The sequence below is a fragment of the Mobula birostris genome, chromosome 19, assembly GCF_030028105.1.
Source record: "Mobula birostris isolate sMobBir1 chromosome 19, sMobBir1.hap1, whole genome shotgun sequence".
Lineage (NCBI taxonomy): Eukaryota > Metazoa > Chordata > Chondrichthyes > Myliobatiformes > Myliobatidae > Mobula > Mobula birostris.
This window is the reverse complement of record NC_092388.1, coordinates 47,234,907-47,251,611: the sequence shown is the minus strand read 5'-3', so window position 1 is coordinate 47,251,611 and position 16,705 is coordinate 47,234,907. Positions and strand designations below refer to the sequence as shown.

Here is a 16,705-nt window from a genome sequence, read left to right as displayed (position 1 = left end):
CCACAAAGGCCCAATCCAATGCCTTAAATATTTCACATCATTCAATGGCAGGCTTCCCAGAAACAAAACTGCTATAAATACAAGCTAAGACAGCTTCATTGGGTAACTGACGCCTCTGCGCTGCTGGGCTCGTTCTCTGGAAAACTCTCCTGAAACGCTTTTGTTTTCTTCTAATTTCAAACACAAGCAATATATTTCATTACATATGTCAGTGTGTCGATATACGTGTGACAAATAAAGGTGTTGGGACCGAGACCATATCCTGGTGAAGGGTGTCAGCCTGAAACATCAACTTTTCCATAGATGCTGCCTGACCTGCTGAGTTCCTCCAGCATTTTGTGTGCCTTGCTTTGGATTTCTAGCATCTGCAGACTTTCTCATGTTTGTGGAATAAAGGTAATCGTTACCTTTAGTAAACAATCAATTTTCCTGTCATTCATTCCTCCACCCTCCCTCCACAATCCCATTTTATTTTTCCTTTTCTGTTAGCCATTATGAGTTAAAGCCACTATGTGAATTGCTTTCCCAATCCTCACTCAGCAAGATCCCAAAGGAGAACTTTGACAGAATACACATTCATGAAACTTATTACACTTGTGAAACTTATTAACTTTGTGTCAAAATCTAAATCAGCTTTCACAAGAGCACTAAGTTTCCACACGTAAAAAAACACACTGAAATAAGTAATGATAATTATCTAAAAATCATAGTCAGATAGAAGAAAGAATGCGTTGTCTAACTTTCTATCATAAGCACGGTAATTGTGAGATTTTTGTCATTTAATTGGTTGTGCTTGTTGACCCAGAACCACCCAGTGCACACAAACAACCTGGCACCATTTCCTCCCTAAACCTTTGAAGTTGTTCAGATTTATAGTTCTGGATTCTTTTAATGTTAAATAAATGTTGGTGATAGTCTAAGTCTAAGAGATGGAATTATTGAACAAGTTTGAAATGTGACATCATGTTTGCTCCACAGCTCAATTGCTATATGGCCTTTGAAATAGCAGTACAGGTTTCCCCCGCCATCCGAAGGTAGAGCGTTCCTATGAAACGGTTCGTAAGCCGAAATGTCGTAAAGCGAAGAAGCAATTACCATTTATTTTTATGGGAAAATTTTTTGAGCGTTCACAGACCCAAAAATAACCTACTAAATCATGCCAAATAACACATAAAACCTAAAATAACAGTAACATATAGTAAAAGCAGGAATGGTATGATAAATACACAGCCTATATAAAGTAGAAATACTTCTCTACAACGATTGCCTGCACAGATCTCCGTAGTGAAAATCTCACACAAGCGCTCTCAGCAGAAAATCTCACACAAGTGCTGTTGGCATAAACGCGCTCTCCAGTAACCTTTAAGCTATGAGGCTGCCAAATCTATCAAATAACATGTAAAAATACACAGCCTATATAAAGTAGAAATAATGTATGTACAGTGTAGTATCACTTACCGTAATCGGGAAGACAGCGCCGAGCACACTGATGATGATGTGTTAGGATGAGTCGTCGCAGGTTGGGTGGTGCAGTGGCCCCCCACCCTCCAGGCCGCCGACCCAATACATTGCTGCGAAGAACACAGCAGCTGCCGGGAGGCACACAGCACATCTTTAAGAAAAAAGCTGAAATAAACATGCTAATTAATTAGGTGCCGCCGACACGTAATTGTCGGCCCAGATCACAGGCAATGCAATCGGAAATCAGCACTGATCTGGGCCGACAATTACGTGTCAGCGGCACCTAATTAATTAGCTTGTTTATTTCGGCTTTTTTCTTAAAGATGTGCCGTGTGCCTCCCGGCTACTGCTGCATTCTCCGCGAATCGGTACAGTATCTGTCCAGGACCCCGGTGTTGGGGTGGTGAGACACGGGGGTGTCATCTCATCGTTGATCAGGACAGGCAGCTCATCTTCTCCTATGACTGCCCACCTCGATGTCGAAGGTCGAGGCTCGTCATCTGCCGTGGCTAATGTGGAAGGCTTGCTTGACTGCTGAGCCTCGCGCATTTTTCTATCATACGGTTGTTTGTAAGGACTCAAACCATCCTGAAAATATCCCCTAAACCTACGTACCCTTTCAAAATTAAAGTCGTACTTTATCATTGCAGCGAAAATCTCACGCAATTTCTTCACTTTCTGCATTCGGTTGAATTCGGTTTCGATTGTTATCCTTTCCTCTTCCAATTGCATCAGCTCTCCATCTATCAGTTCTTGGTCATGGGATGCCAAAACCTCTTCAACATCATCTTCGTCAACTTCCACAAGCCAAACTCACTTTGTCCTTGCTTCGTTCACTACGATCGAAACGCTTAATTATGTCTAGTTTTACGCTAAGTGTAACACCCTTACTCTTTCAGGCTTTTCCAACAACTTAGAACTCATCTTACTAATGGCTGCTCAATGCAACGTGTTAAAGCAATGCTGTTCCAAATCCGGGGGAGAGCGGCTGCTCGGGGCGTGCGCTGCCTTTTATCGCACACTGCTTTTCTTCGTAACAATGAAAACACCTTCTGAAAGCGAAAACAGGGTACTAATGTAGGTCTTTTGTAACAGTGAGGTTTCGTAAAGCGAACATTCAAAAAGCGGGGGACACCTGTATTTGACCATTCAGCTGTTCATTCCTATTTCACCATTCACTAAATTTATGGCTTTCACCTCAGTGCTACTTTTCTGCACAAACCCCAAACTTGGCAGCAACTTTACCAGGTACATCCTGAACCTAATGAAGTCACCACTAAGTATATGTTTGTGGTCTTTTGCAGATATGGTCAAGAGGTTCAGTTGTTTTTCACACCAAACATCAGACTGGGGAGGAAATGTGATCTAAGTGACTTTGACCATGGAATGATTGTTGGTGCCAGATGGAGTTGTTTGATTATCTTAGAAACTGCTCATCTCCTGGGGATTTTCACGCACAACAGTCTCTTTACAGTAAGTGGTGCAAAAAGCAAAAAAAATCCAGTGAGTTGCAGTTCCCTGGGTGAGAATGCCTTGTTAATGAGAGAGATTCTGCACACTACTGTTGTAACGTATGGTTAATTGAGTTATAGTTGCTTTCCTACCAGCTTGAACCATTCTCCTCTGATCTTTCTCATTAACAAGGCATTCTCACCCAGAGAACTGTAACTCACTGGATGTTTTTTGCTTTTTGCACCACTTGCTGTAAACTCTAGAGACTGTTGTGCGTGAAAACCCCACCAGACGAGCAGTTTCTAAGATACACAAGCCACCCCATCTGGCACCAATAATCATTCCATGGTCAAAGTCACTTAGATCACATTTCTTCCCCAGTCTGATGTTTGGTGTGAACAACAACTGAACCTCTTGACCATATCTGCATGCTTTTATGAATTAAGTTGCTGCCATATAATTGTCTGATTAAATATTTGCATTAACAAGAAGCTGTACAGGTGTACCTAATAAAGTGGCCACTGAATGTGTATTCCCTTGATTGCTTCCATATACAACAACCTTTTTTTTCATCTTGAATATAATCAGCAAATGTGCCTCTAAAGACAACAGATTAATTATATTTAAGCAACTTTATTGGATGTCAGAAATATTCTCAATGTTTTGAAAGCCCACATTTCGTTCACCAATTTTCTCCCTGGGATGCAGTGCCTCCACGCCTAAATTTCTGCTACTGTTACACAATCCTTACAGAATCAGTGCATTCTTTTATAACTGATTAGTAGCAGCTAGGGACAAAGTCTGGACAAATAGGTTGAATGAGCTCAGTGAGGACAGTACCAAGTCCAAACATTTTCTTGTGTGTATAACAAAGAATGGACACTAGAGGAGAACAGAGTTGTATTGTTGGAGATGTAAGAGACTGCAGAAGGTGGAATCTCGAGCAAAGAACTCAGCAGGCCAGGCAGTTTTTAGAAACAAAACACCTGCACATTATCAATACAGAAAATAAAACTACCTTGTAAGCTGAAAAATATCGCAGCAATTACTGCTGCCTCCAGGTAGGGATTCAACAGCCCTTTCTATCTGGACTGAGTGAGATCTAGTGCTGAAGAAGGATGAATCATGGAGCTTGAAACCATCCAAAAGGCAACAGTCACTCTGCTGTTTAAGTGTATTAAAGATTTTGTGAATTATTGTGAGATGGAATTCATAGACTCGCAGCAAATAAGCACAGATTGTAATTCGTTACAACGCTCTGCTTCTTCAGAATCTTTTACCTACGTTGAAGAATATCTGGCCTATCCTTTCTTTTTCAATCTTTTTATTGGTTTCATAGAATATAAACATAACATAGCAATAATACAGAGTGGTTGGGAATACATTGTTAGACTTAACATGAGTAATTATAAAACCAAATAGTATTTAATTGACAAAACTCCCAATCATGTAGGATACCAATGAATAATATAGGACAAAAAGAAAATATCTAGACAAAAATCATGAAAAAAGAAAAAATAAATAAAACCCCTCAAAAAAACTAATCTAAACAGAATTAATCAGCTAAACTAAAAAAAGACCTGGGCAATTTTAACAACGTAAAAATGGGAGAAAAGAAAACCTTAGTGTCGACGACTCCGTTCCTCTCAACCAACAAATAAGTTTGGAAATGGTCAGATTACATCATATGAAAATGCTGAATAAATGGCCTGCAAGTTTTTTCAAACTTAATGGAAGGGTCATAAACCACACTTCTAATTTTTTTCCAAATTTAAACACAACATAGTTTGTGAAAACCAGTGAAATACAGTAGAAGGGTTAATCTCTTTCCAATTCAGCAAAATGGATCTTCTTGCATTAAAGTAAGAAATGCAATCATCCAATGAGCTGAAGAGGTTAAATGATTTGATTCTATCATTGGTAATCCAAAAATAGCAGTAATTGGGTGAGTTTGTAAGTCTGTATTCAAAACCTTTGAAATAATATCAAAAATATCTTTCCAATATCTTTCCAAAAAAGGACATGACCAAAACATGTGAGTTAAAGAAGCTATCTCGAATGACATCTATCACATATAGGATTAATATAAGAATAATAACGAGATAGTTTATCTTTGGACATATGAGCCCTGTGCACTACTTTAAACTGTATCAATACATGTTTAGCACATATAGAGGATGAATTAACTAATTGAAGAATTTTTTCCCATTTTTCAATTGGTATAATAATCTTAAGCTCTCTTTCCCAATCAGTTTTAATTTTATTAGAAACATCAGGACATAAATTCATAATTATATTATAAATAATTGCTACAACACTTTTCTGAGAGAGATTTAAATCTAAAATTTTTTCCAAAATATCCATTGGATATGAGTGTGGAAAATTAGGAGAAACAGTAATTAAGAAGTTTCTAATCTGTAGGTATCTAAAAAAGTGAGATCAGGGTAAATTATATTTATTAGAAAGTTGATCAAAGGACATGAAACAATTATCCAAAAATAAATCACGAAAACGTATTATACCTTTGATTTTCCCATCAAAGTAAGCTTGATCCATAGTGGAAGGTTGAAAAAGGAAATTAGATATAATAGGTCTTGCTAAAATAAATTGATTCAACCCAAAAAATTTTCGGAATTGAAACCATATACATAAAGTATGCTTAACTATTGGATTATTCATTTGTTTATACAATTTAGAAGAAATAAAAGGAAGCGAAGTCCTAAAACCGAACCCAAAGAAAAACCCTTGTAATGAATTACATTCAAGATTTACCCAATGTGGACTTGAAGTTGCATCCAAATCCCATAACCAAAATTTTAAGTATCGAATATTAATTGCCCAATAATAAAATCTAAAATTCGGGAGGGTGAGCCCCCCCTCTTTTTTAAATTTCTGTAAATACCTTTTACCTAGCCTAGGATTTTTGTTCTGCCATATATATGAGGAAATTTTTGAGTCAACATTATCAAAAAAAGATTTTGGGATAAAAATTGGAACTGATTGAAATACATATAGAAATTTAGGCAAAATAATCATCTTAATAGCATTAATCCGACCAATCGGAGACAAAGATATTGGTGACCATTTAGTATACAAGAGTTTAATCTGATCAGTTAAAGGTAAAAAATTAGCTTTAAATAAATCTTTATACTTTTTCGTAATTATAATCCCTAAATATATAAAAGAGTCAGTAACCAATTTAAATGGTAAACATCCATAAATAGGTACTTGTTTATTTAGGGGAAATAATTCACTCTTATTAAGATTTAATTTGTAGCCAGAAAAAATTACTAAATTGAGCCAACAAAGCTAAAATAGCAGGAATTGACTTCTCCGGATTAGAGATATATAATAACAAATCATCTGCATATAGTGATAATTTATGTATTTCATTTCTGTGGGTAACACCAAAAATATTGGGCGAGTCACGGATAGCAATTGCTAAAGGTTCAAGGGCGATATTAAATAGTAAAGGACTATCTGGCCTATCCTTAGTTAGAAATTCAGTTCAAAGAACTTTCCTCCTCATACACATTTTAAATCGTAGAACTATATCCTTATAAGTATTTTCTAAACTAAAGTAACCTCAACCACGATTTATATTTCCATCATGGTTTCCTCTGAATTGAATTGACTTTATTTCTTACATCCTTCACATACGTGAGTATTTGTTCAAGATTAAATGAACCCTCCTTCTACTTTTAATTCAATGTACCTGAGATGTATACCGCCATTTGATTAATCTTATTATATTTTTATACAACGCAAAGGAGAAAAAAGCAGTAAAGCCGAGATTGTCCTCAGAGTTAAGATGATTGAGGGTAACTTAACTGAGATGCTCCAAAGTACCTGAAGAATTTTCATAGAATGATCAAGGAGATGAAAGCAATAGACTGCCAAGTATATGTCAATGAAACAAACAGAGATACAAGAATTCTCTTCCCTGCAAAAGAAAATTTGTGATTGTGAATTCCCTGCCTGAAAGGGTGGTATCTTTCAATGCAAATACAAATTTCAAAGGAAAATTAAATACATGTGGTGAAATTGTGCAGAACCAGGCAAATCTGCCTAGCCAGCATTAATGATCCTCTGTTCATGCTCTGTATGAACATCCTACCACCCTCTTCATCTATACCTATCAATTAAACCACAATGTTCAAATCAATAGTCCTCCACATTCTAATCAAATTAGTCCATAGGTTAAAAAGTTTCTCCAACATACCTGAGATTTCAGTGACCATCTTGAATTTCATCAGACATCTTTATGAGTATCCAATCAAATATTCAGGTATTTTTATCAACTTACCTTTCAGCCTTCTCTTGTAGAAAAATGGTGTAAAACTTTTCAAACTTTCCTGATGAGTACAACTGCTTAGCTTTAATAATGTAAATTAGTTTTGCTCTTTCACTGTTCCTTCCATATCCAGTGTATTACTGCAGAATAGATTGCTGACAGCACTTTCACCATGGTCTAACCAATCTTCCAAACAATTCAACATATCTTCTTTCTTTCCTGTTGACAAATTGTCACACGTGGAAGTTGGTGGGCTGGAAGCAACTATTGGTTATATCTCCTCAATTTTCAACCTGCTCCCAATCCCACACACACACTGAAATTAAAAGCCACATCCAATAGGTTTGAACGTTATAGCTTTTCAGTTAGTCCTAAATATTTCTCAATTCAATCACAATATTACAATCTCCATTTTTTTTCAGTAAAACACTTGTAAAAATAAAGGCAAAACTCCACGGGCACAGTAATTGAGATACAACACAAGTAACTCACATTTTCTTTATTCTTCTTTGAGCCTGGGATTGGAGGAAGTGATGCAGCCTTTGATCTAAGGCAGAAAGACAAAATTAAACTCTTAGAATTTTGTGCTATTTTGTATGAAAATTGCAGTCAGGCAAGACCATTCAGCTCACAGGGTTCAGGTTAGCCTATTGTATGCCCTACCTTACTTTATTTTTTAACAGTTGTCCTTTCAAAAACTAGTCAGATTCCAGCTAAACAAACCAAATAACCCTGTGTCAAGAGTCTTAAGGGGAAGTATTCTATGTTTTCATAAGATATAAATTAAATAATAACATTGGACTATTCTTCAATGACAATCTACCATAAGGTAAGATCACTTTAAATGATAAGGAATCAATGGAGGAGGCAAAAAAAAAATCCATTTTCCAAGATACAGAAATGGGTGCAGTTATCAGGAAAGGCTGAACAGGATTTCTTTTCTTTAAGAAACAGAAAGCTAAAAATAAGTCTTAATAATGATCTTCAAAATTAGGAAGATAATTAATAGCGTAGATATGAAGCCCTGGCTCTTCTTCTGGGGGAACAAAGCCCAAGCCAGCTGCTATTAAATACAAGGTAATGACTAATAGGTTCAATAAGGAGTTGCTATGTTATGGAATCAGAATGGTGAGAATGTGGAACTGTCCCATGCATTAGGATAAGTACATGGATAGCAGGAATTCAGAGGGATAGGGGCCAAATGAGACTGGTTTGGTGAGCACTGTGAGGGCATGCACAGTATGACCTGTTTTGACTTTTATTAATGACCTGCATAAATTGGGATAAATGGCAAAAAGTGCATTTGGAGAAAAGTACAACAAATATGTGAGGAAGGAAAGAATATTAAGTCATCTTATTTAATTTATTTAGAGATACAGCACAGTAACAGACTCGTCTGGCCTAAAGAGCTCCTACTGCCCAGTTACACCCATGTGACCAACTAACCTACTAACCCGTAGGCCTTTGGAATGTGGGAGGAAACGAGAGCACCTGGAGGAAATCCGTGTGGTTACAGGGAGAACGTATGAACTCCTTACAGACAGCGGTGGAATTGAACCCAAGTTGCTGGGACTGTAATAGCATTACACTAACCACTGCACTCCCCTGCTGGGACTGTAATAGCATTACACTAACCACTGCACTCCCTTGCTGGGACCGTAATAGCATTACACTACCCACTGCACTCCCTTGCCACCCCTTGACCTTAACTAAGCTGGAAAGCGGAGTATGATGCAGGTAGACCAGCATGGATCTGTTGGGAAGACTAACAGGTTTTGTACTCCAATTTCTATACTGCTCTATTTCAAAATATACACCATAAGATTGCATGTGAATCTACATTAAATGCAACAATGCTTTTAAATATATGACAGGGGTGTAAGTAGCCATGGTAAGGAAATGGAAGAGCTAAAGCACTCTGAAAGAATTTGTAATGGGGGCAGCCGTGAATATGCAACAAGCTAACATCTAGTCCACTTGCTTAAACTTTACAACCAATAACCTCACCAGGTCAGGATGTCAAGCTGAGGTGAGGCATGGACCAGGTCAGATCATTGCTTGAAGTGGCAGAACCCATTGTTCAGACGGAGAGTTAAGCGCCGGGCCAGATTGAAATGCTTAGGGTGTCGGGGCCTGAGGTGAGGCACAGGCCGGTTCATATCTTTGCTCCAGGATGTTTACTTGGCTCTGCATTGAACCATGGGCCTCAGTTCAGAAACACTATTTGCTTACAGTTATTGTTTGCATGAATTTTTTTGTCATTGCACATTGGGCATTCAAAGGTCTTTTTTATGGGGTTTTTTTGGGCTTGATGTGGTTTTTATTCTCTGCATATTTCTCTGTGTATTGGATGTTACACAGTCTTTTTTTTATATATAGATATATGGGGTTTGTTTTTCTGTCTCCTTGTTTTATGGCTACCTGTTAGGAAACAAACCTTAAGGTTGTATAATGTATACATACTTTGATAATAAATGTATTTTGAAGTTTGAACCAGGTTCCATAAAGTGCAAATTTTACATTGAAATTATCAACAATAAGTAGGTCACTCTGCCCCTCAAGCCTGCTCTGGCATTCACTAAGAACATGGCTGATAAGATTGCAACTTCAACTCCGCATTCCGCTTCTTCCGAGATAACCTTTCTTATCAAGAATCTTTGCATCTCTGTCAATGGATTCAAAATACATTTATTATCAAAATATGTACACAGAATACAACTCTGAGATTTGCCTTCTCCAGATAGCCACAAAACAAAGAAACACCATGGAACCTGTTCAAGTACCCAACACGCAAAAAAAGAACAAACTGCGCAAACAGCGAAAAGCAAGCAAACAACACAAAGAGTATCTAACATCAAACCATGAGACCATGAGTCCAGTAGTATTCAGTTTAGTGTCATACCGATAGCCCACTGCATGCTGCACACGGAGCCATTTTTCACTGAAGTGCCCCGGTCCATACCGATTGCCCCGAACAAACCGCTCAAAAACATTTAAAAAATGAGTAACCGAAATCCAGAAACGCACCATGAACCTCAAAGTCCCCCAAAATAAGTCCACTGCCTCCCCGATCAATATTTGGAACATTGTACCCAAGATTCCTGTACTTTCCTCTCCTGCACGAGAGGGTGGAAGACTGGCCAAACACAAGCAGCTGGCACTGAACACTTACTCGTTCTCTACCCTCATCCTTGTCGACTTCAACCTGGCTTGATGCCTCAGAGAGAAGCAATGGAGTTGATCAAAGACTCTGCTCCCAATGGTGTTATAAAAGAGCTTGCTGGATATTTTACAGGATGCTAAACCTGCCCATTGTCTCCTGGAGACATCAACTTGGAGGAGAACCAAACATGACTGACTCTATTATACTCAAATACCAGTAGCTCCATGGATCCAACTATTAAATATGAGGTCACAGACACAGCTTTCAGTTATTTGAACTTCAATATATTTCTCCTGGGCACTTCTTTTCCCAACTCAGTGTACAGGAAGGTTGATAAAGGACTGAGAAGTTCCTATGTCTTTGGAAAGATTGAAGTAGAAGATTTCACCAGGGTATATGCAGTTTTATTTAATGGCTGCATTTTTAACACCAACAAGCAGTTTAATTTAATTACAACTTTCTTGCTAATTGTTAATTGGTTTATTATTATCACATGCACCCAGATTTGTTTTGCAAACTATCCATACGGATCATTTCATCCTTTGAGGTTGTACAGGAGAAGAGCAATAACAGATGCAGACAGGCAGTAAGATGCAAGGCCATAACGAGATAGATTTTGAGGTCAAGCATCCACATATCTTACTAGGGAAGCATTCAATAGTCTCCACCTAGGGAATGTGTGAATTGTTGCCACATTGGATAATTGAAGCAGATACCATGGATGGATTTAAGGTGGAACCAACAAGTTCTTGAGGGATAAAGGAGCTGCTGGTGTGGATTGAATTAGAATGGGAGGACACCTGTGTAGGGGATTGAATGCCATGTCTCTACACTAGAAATTCTATGCAAGTCAACTATTTGTTTTCAGGAAATAAATATACCTGAATCACACTTCCAAGAGTCACAGCTTCTCAATTCACCTGCCTTACGTATGACAGTTATCAACTTCCTATCACAGCAGTCAACCCTCCAGATGCCCAGCTACGGGAAGCAGTATAAATTCTCTTCCATCATCACAACTTCCCTCCCGTGATTTGGCACCAGACTTTCTTACAAATGAATGCAGCTGTTGGCCAAAATAGATTACCCTGTCAAGGCCATGATGAAAATTATTTACAACCCCAATTTCCCTTTGTATCAGAGATATTTATCAATATTACTAGGGGTGTTTGTACAGTACCATCATATCATACTGTAATACAATCCTACAGTGCAAAATCAGACTGAGAGATATCAATATATATTGAAAAGAATCACACACCTACAGTAGTTTAGACGAAAAGGATATAGGAGAAGAGCTTATTTTGAGTAATAAAAATCAGAAAATGCTATGAACTCTCTGAAAGTCAGGCAGCATTTGTAGAAAGAGAAACAGAGTAAATGTTTCAGGTCAGAGCATCTGCAATCTTTTTTGATTTTAGCGACCTATTCCAATTTCCTCCTACACTCTTTCTTGTCCCTAATCTTCTCAAGGCATCAGCTCATCAAAGACTTCAGCCCCTATCATCTTCAGAACTGATGTCCATTAGATTTCATTGCCTGGAATGTCTGCTATGTTTGATACATTCTTTGCAAACTACTGAAAAGTTATAGCACAGACTATCTGGTCCAGACAGAATCTGACAAAGTTAGATGTATGGACATTAAATAAATTCAGGGGTGATATCAGAGAATGCTTAGGATCAAATTTGAGACAAGATTCAGCCCTGATCTTATTGAATGGTGAGTTAGGCTGAAGAGCCCATATGAAATGCTGCTTCTAGTTCTTAAGCTGACATTTATGCACAATGCCTGAGGCTGATCCAACACTTCTTCCATAATCCTGTCAATATTTTCTTCTGTATTTCCTCCCTTGTATGTTCTCCAGTTACTGCACAGGTGCCTCTATAGCATCCATCCTAATCACATTCTAACACCTATTCAGGTAATTCAGTTCAAGTTTAATTGTCATTCAACCATACATGAACACTTACGAATACAGCCAAACAAGACAGCATTACTCCAGGGCCAAGGTGGAAAACACAGTACCCAGGGTCACACACAACACAAGGCATGATAGCATATACAAGATAGCAAGCACATGTAAAACGTCAGTAAGATATGCAAAAAGAGGTCCAGACCACGAGTCCACGTATGCCGCAGAAATTTGCAGTCAACCACAATACAGTTTGTCTTCTGCCAAGCAAACTCGGGGAGGCAGCAGCAGCTCCAGCCTGGATGCCGCTCCATACCGTCCCTGGTGGAGTGCACCGGCTTCGACGTCTCTCTCCTGGCAGCTGTAAACGGATGACACCGCGGCTTGAGGCCTACTCCTTGCTACGACTGAGGCCACACGGCTCCCCCACCGTCCACCTCTCCTGTCCGCCAATAAATCAATTAATCGGACTTGCAGCATTCCACATTAACAACATCCAAAAGAGTCTTGTGATCACAAGAAAAGCAACTAAGATGATTGCTCTCTATTAGACTGCACTCCTCTTTCACTCACCAACTCCCTTGAAGTCTCTCCGATGCAGGCAGCAGCACAATCCGCACCAGGCCTAACTCCTTCAGTTTCTCCACCTGTGAGCAATTCGCTAATGGGTCAGACCTGCAGTACTTTAATTCCTAATGTTTAGCAGGATCTTGCGATCATAATATGTTTAAAAGGGACAGTAGCACCCTTTGTTAACCCCATAGATGCCGCTGCGATCGAATGCACCTCCATATTACCGGAAGAATCCTGATCTCCTTATTGCTCTTGTTAACTAACAATACTCTGTTCTCGTTACTTACCCGAAAATAGAAACATTTTCTCTTCTCTTGTCTTATTGAACTGAGTAAATAATAATGAAAGTCAGAAGCTAGCACTGCAAGGTTAAACTGAGGAATTGTGCTAAAAGCTCAGCCTCAAGCAGGTAACTAATTTACTCATTTTATATTGCCCACTCACCTGGCATGGTTGTAGATCACCTCTCCATTCTACAAAACTGTCACAGAGCCACAGTAAATTTCATTGACATTTTCTACAGTAGATTTCATAGTAAATTACAGAAGTCACTACAGTTATATGCCAAGGCCACAGAATGGCCCTAATGGTAAATTATAGCTGATCTCTTTATGCACTTGCAGAATAATATTGCAGCAGTTAATTCCTAAATAAGAGAAATATCATGCACAGCACTGACTGTTACTGCTTTCTTAAAATGAACCACAAAGCTCCATAAAACCACATAAACCAAAAACCAATGAACTTGATTTCAAAGCAGTAATATATCTTCATAGTGTTTATAGCACAAGGTGAATTAACCAGATCATTGTTGAGATATTTACAAGTTTACACATAAATCATCTGAACACCTTGACTCAATCCAAATTACACTACTTAAAATCCTTTCCAAGTAGCCATTCATCTCTGTGGCCTTGGAAGCCATGTGGTGCAGCTGTAAAATATGGATACATCAGATGAAAATCCAGTGACTTAATTTAATGGACATCTCAACCTTTTTATGTTAGCTGGGTAAGATAGTGTCAAAGCAAATGCAAATTCATTAAGGATTCCACACTGACTCCACACCACCAAACTCCTGACCTACGAGAGCCATCTGAACTCAATCTGTTATCTGTAGTTCAACTGTAGCATGATGACCTATGTGAGAAGGTCATTGCTTCAAACCTCAATCCACAGACCTGATCACATTACCTAGGCTGACAATATCTCATCTGCAGTATTGATGACCTGTGTTTAGGATTAGTTACATCTCTTGCTAACCTGCTCCAGTAACTAACAAAGAAAACTGTTTAGCTTTGTCTTGCCTATAAGGTGGAGGGCAATTATTACATAGGCAATTAAAGTCCTTTTGCCTCACCCACTCTTTGGGGAGGGGTATGAAGTTGAACAGGGTTTCTGTTACTTTCACAGGCACAACACTTACATGTAAAAATGGTTCTGCTAAGTGTACAACATCGGAGTGGGAGGGAAGTACAGAAACCCCCAATGACCACATTCTGGTGATTGTCTTGATGTTGTGGACCCAGTAGTAGCTATTTGTTCCAGCAAAACAATACCAACAATAAAATTGTCCAGATATGTCCTGTCCACTCGATGCAAGGCAAATATAATACAGTAACTAAAGTTCTTTTGGCTTACTCACCCAATCAGGGGCAGCAACAAAATTCCATGGAGCCTCTTGAAAAAGAGAAGGGTCTCCTCCTAGTCTACTGACCATTATTTTCTCCTTTATATCACGTGCAGTTTGTGGGACCCAGATGTATGAGAATGGGCTATCATATTTGTTCATGAACCAGTTATGATCATGTCTTGTTGGCTGGAAAATACTTTGTCAGTGTACGTTTATTCCTCTTTACACCAATTAATGTTGATAGAAATCAGAATGGAACAAGCTCAGGAACAACTCTTTCTCCTGTGTTGTTCTGTTGATCTAACTTCAGAATTCACAAGAAAATACTGCAGAGTACTGCCGCCCCGTTACTATTTTGCCTTTGCTAGTATTTATCTCTTAATTAGCACCTCTAAACATTATTGGTTTGATGTGTCCAGGATCCTTCTGTGCCAAAATTGACCATTAAGTTCATTGGCTACAAAGCACATTGGGATTGCTGATATTGGAGTCATGCTATATAAAACCAAGTTTTTATCATACTAGTATATATCTTTTGGAACTCTTTAGTTGTGTTACAAAACCATCAATTGTTCGTTTCACTTACTGCTGTATTTTAAGACAATCCTAGTGTTTTTAGTGAGGCTCCATTCAATACAAACCTGAAGCTGAATAGTTTTTTATCCTTTTAATTAGTGGTGTAATCTTGAATATTAAGAAATTGGAAAATTGCCCTACATTTTTAAGTCCATAAATTATTATTGATACATTTGTTCGGATCAGTAACAATATCTCCTCCACAATCTCCATCAGCACAGGTGCGCCACAAGGCTGCGTGCTTAGCCCCCGGCTCTACTCACTTAAGACTGTACGGCGAAGCATAGCTCCAATGCCATTTTCAAGACACCACAGTCAAAGGCAGGATCACTTGCCCCAAACTGACTCACTTTCAAGGACTCTTCATCTCATATTCTCAAAATTGTTTATTTGTTTATATTATTATTTCTTTCATTTAGTGTTTGCAGTTTGTTGTCTTTTGCACACTGTTTGAAGGTTCATGTTGGTGTGGTCCTTCATTAATTCTGTTACGGTTATTATTCTATTATGGATTTCTTGAGTATGCCCACAAGAAAATGAACCTCAGAGCTGTAAATGATGATAAATATGAACTTTGAGAATGCCTCCAGACCGCGATCCCTGCCGCTTATCACAACGACTCTAACAATCCAGAGCAGACACAAAACCCAGACTCCGCCGCCATCAATGCAGGTTCCGGTTACCTCGGACATCGCCAAAGTGCCGATTGCGCAACCTTTAACTCCGACTCCGGCCTTGACCTCCACAACGGGTCTTCACACGTTGCCGCCGGAACCCCCGTCTCCCCTCCCCGACCTCCACTCCGCAATCCCGTCTCTCTCAGCTCCCACTGCCAGCTCCTGGGTCCTCGGAGACTCCATCTTCCTCTCACCCCACTATCCCTGAACACTCCAAACCTCCCTTCTCCTCAGACACCACCAGCCCCCTTCCCCCCTCCGATCCCAGCACTTAACCATGTCCCCTCTAACCTTCCCCTCTCTGATGCAGAACATTTTGTCCTCAGTAAGGGCCTCACCTTTGTCACCCTGTGCCCACACAACGCCCGCCACAACGCTAAGCTCTTCTTTCACCACCTCTAACTCTGAGCCTATTTCTTTGGCAAGGACTCCCCACCCCACACCATGACCCCATCTCCCATCTTCAACCCTCCTCCTTTTCCTGGACAACCCGCCCTAGGCTTCTGCCTGCTCTGGACCTTTTCATCGCAAACTGACGACGGGACATTAATTGTCTACATTTCAACACTCCTCTCTCCGATTCTAACCTCACTCCTTCCAAACATTCGGCTCTTCACTCCCTCCACACCAATCCTAAACTCACCATCAAACCTGCAGAAAAGGGAGGTACTGTAGTAGTCTAGCGAACTGACCCCTACTTTGCTGAGGCCCAGCAACAACTCTCAGACACCTTCACTTACTTACTCCTGGTACAGAACCCCACTAAGAAACACCAGGCCATTGTCTCCCACACATAGAAACCTAGAAACATAGAAACATAGAAAATAGGTGCAGGAGTAGGCCATTCGGTCCTTCGAGCCTGCACCACTATTCAGTATGATCATGGCTGATCATCCAACTCAGAACCCTGTACCTCCCTTCTCTCCATACCCCCTGATCCCTTTAGCCATAAGGGCCATAT

The 16,705-nt window shown here is 39.3% G+C and overlaps 1 protein-coding gene across 2 annotated transcripts in view; it reads right to left on the bottom strand.

The window, feature by feature from the left end:
- Positions 1–16,705, bottom strand: part of LOC140212582 (doublecortin domain-containing protein 2-like) — a 207,694-nt gene that overhangs the window by 118,515 nt on the left and 72,474 nt on the right. For both annotated transcript variants that reach the window (XM_072283558.1, XM_072283559.1), the window contains exon 6: positions 7,700–7,754. In XM_072283558.1, the coding sequence (XP_072139659.1) occupies positions 7,700–7,754 (55 nt within the window). The remainder of the gene's footprint in view (positions 1–7,699; positions 7,755–16,705) is intronic.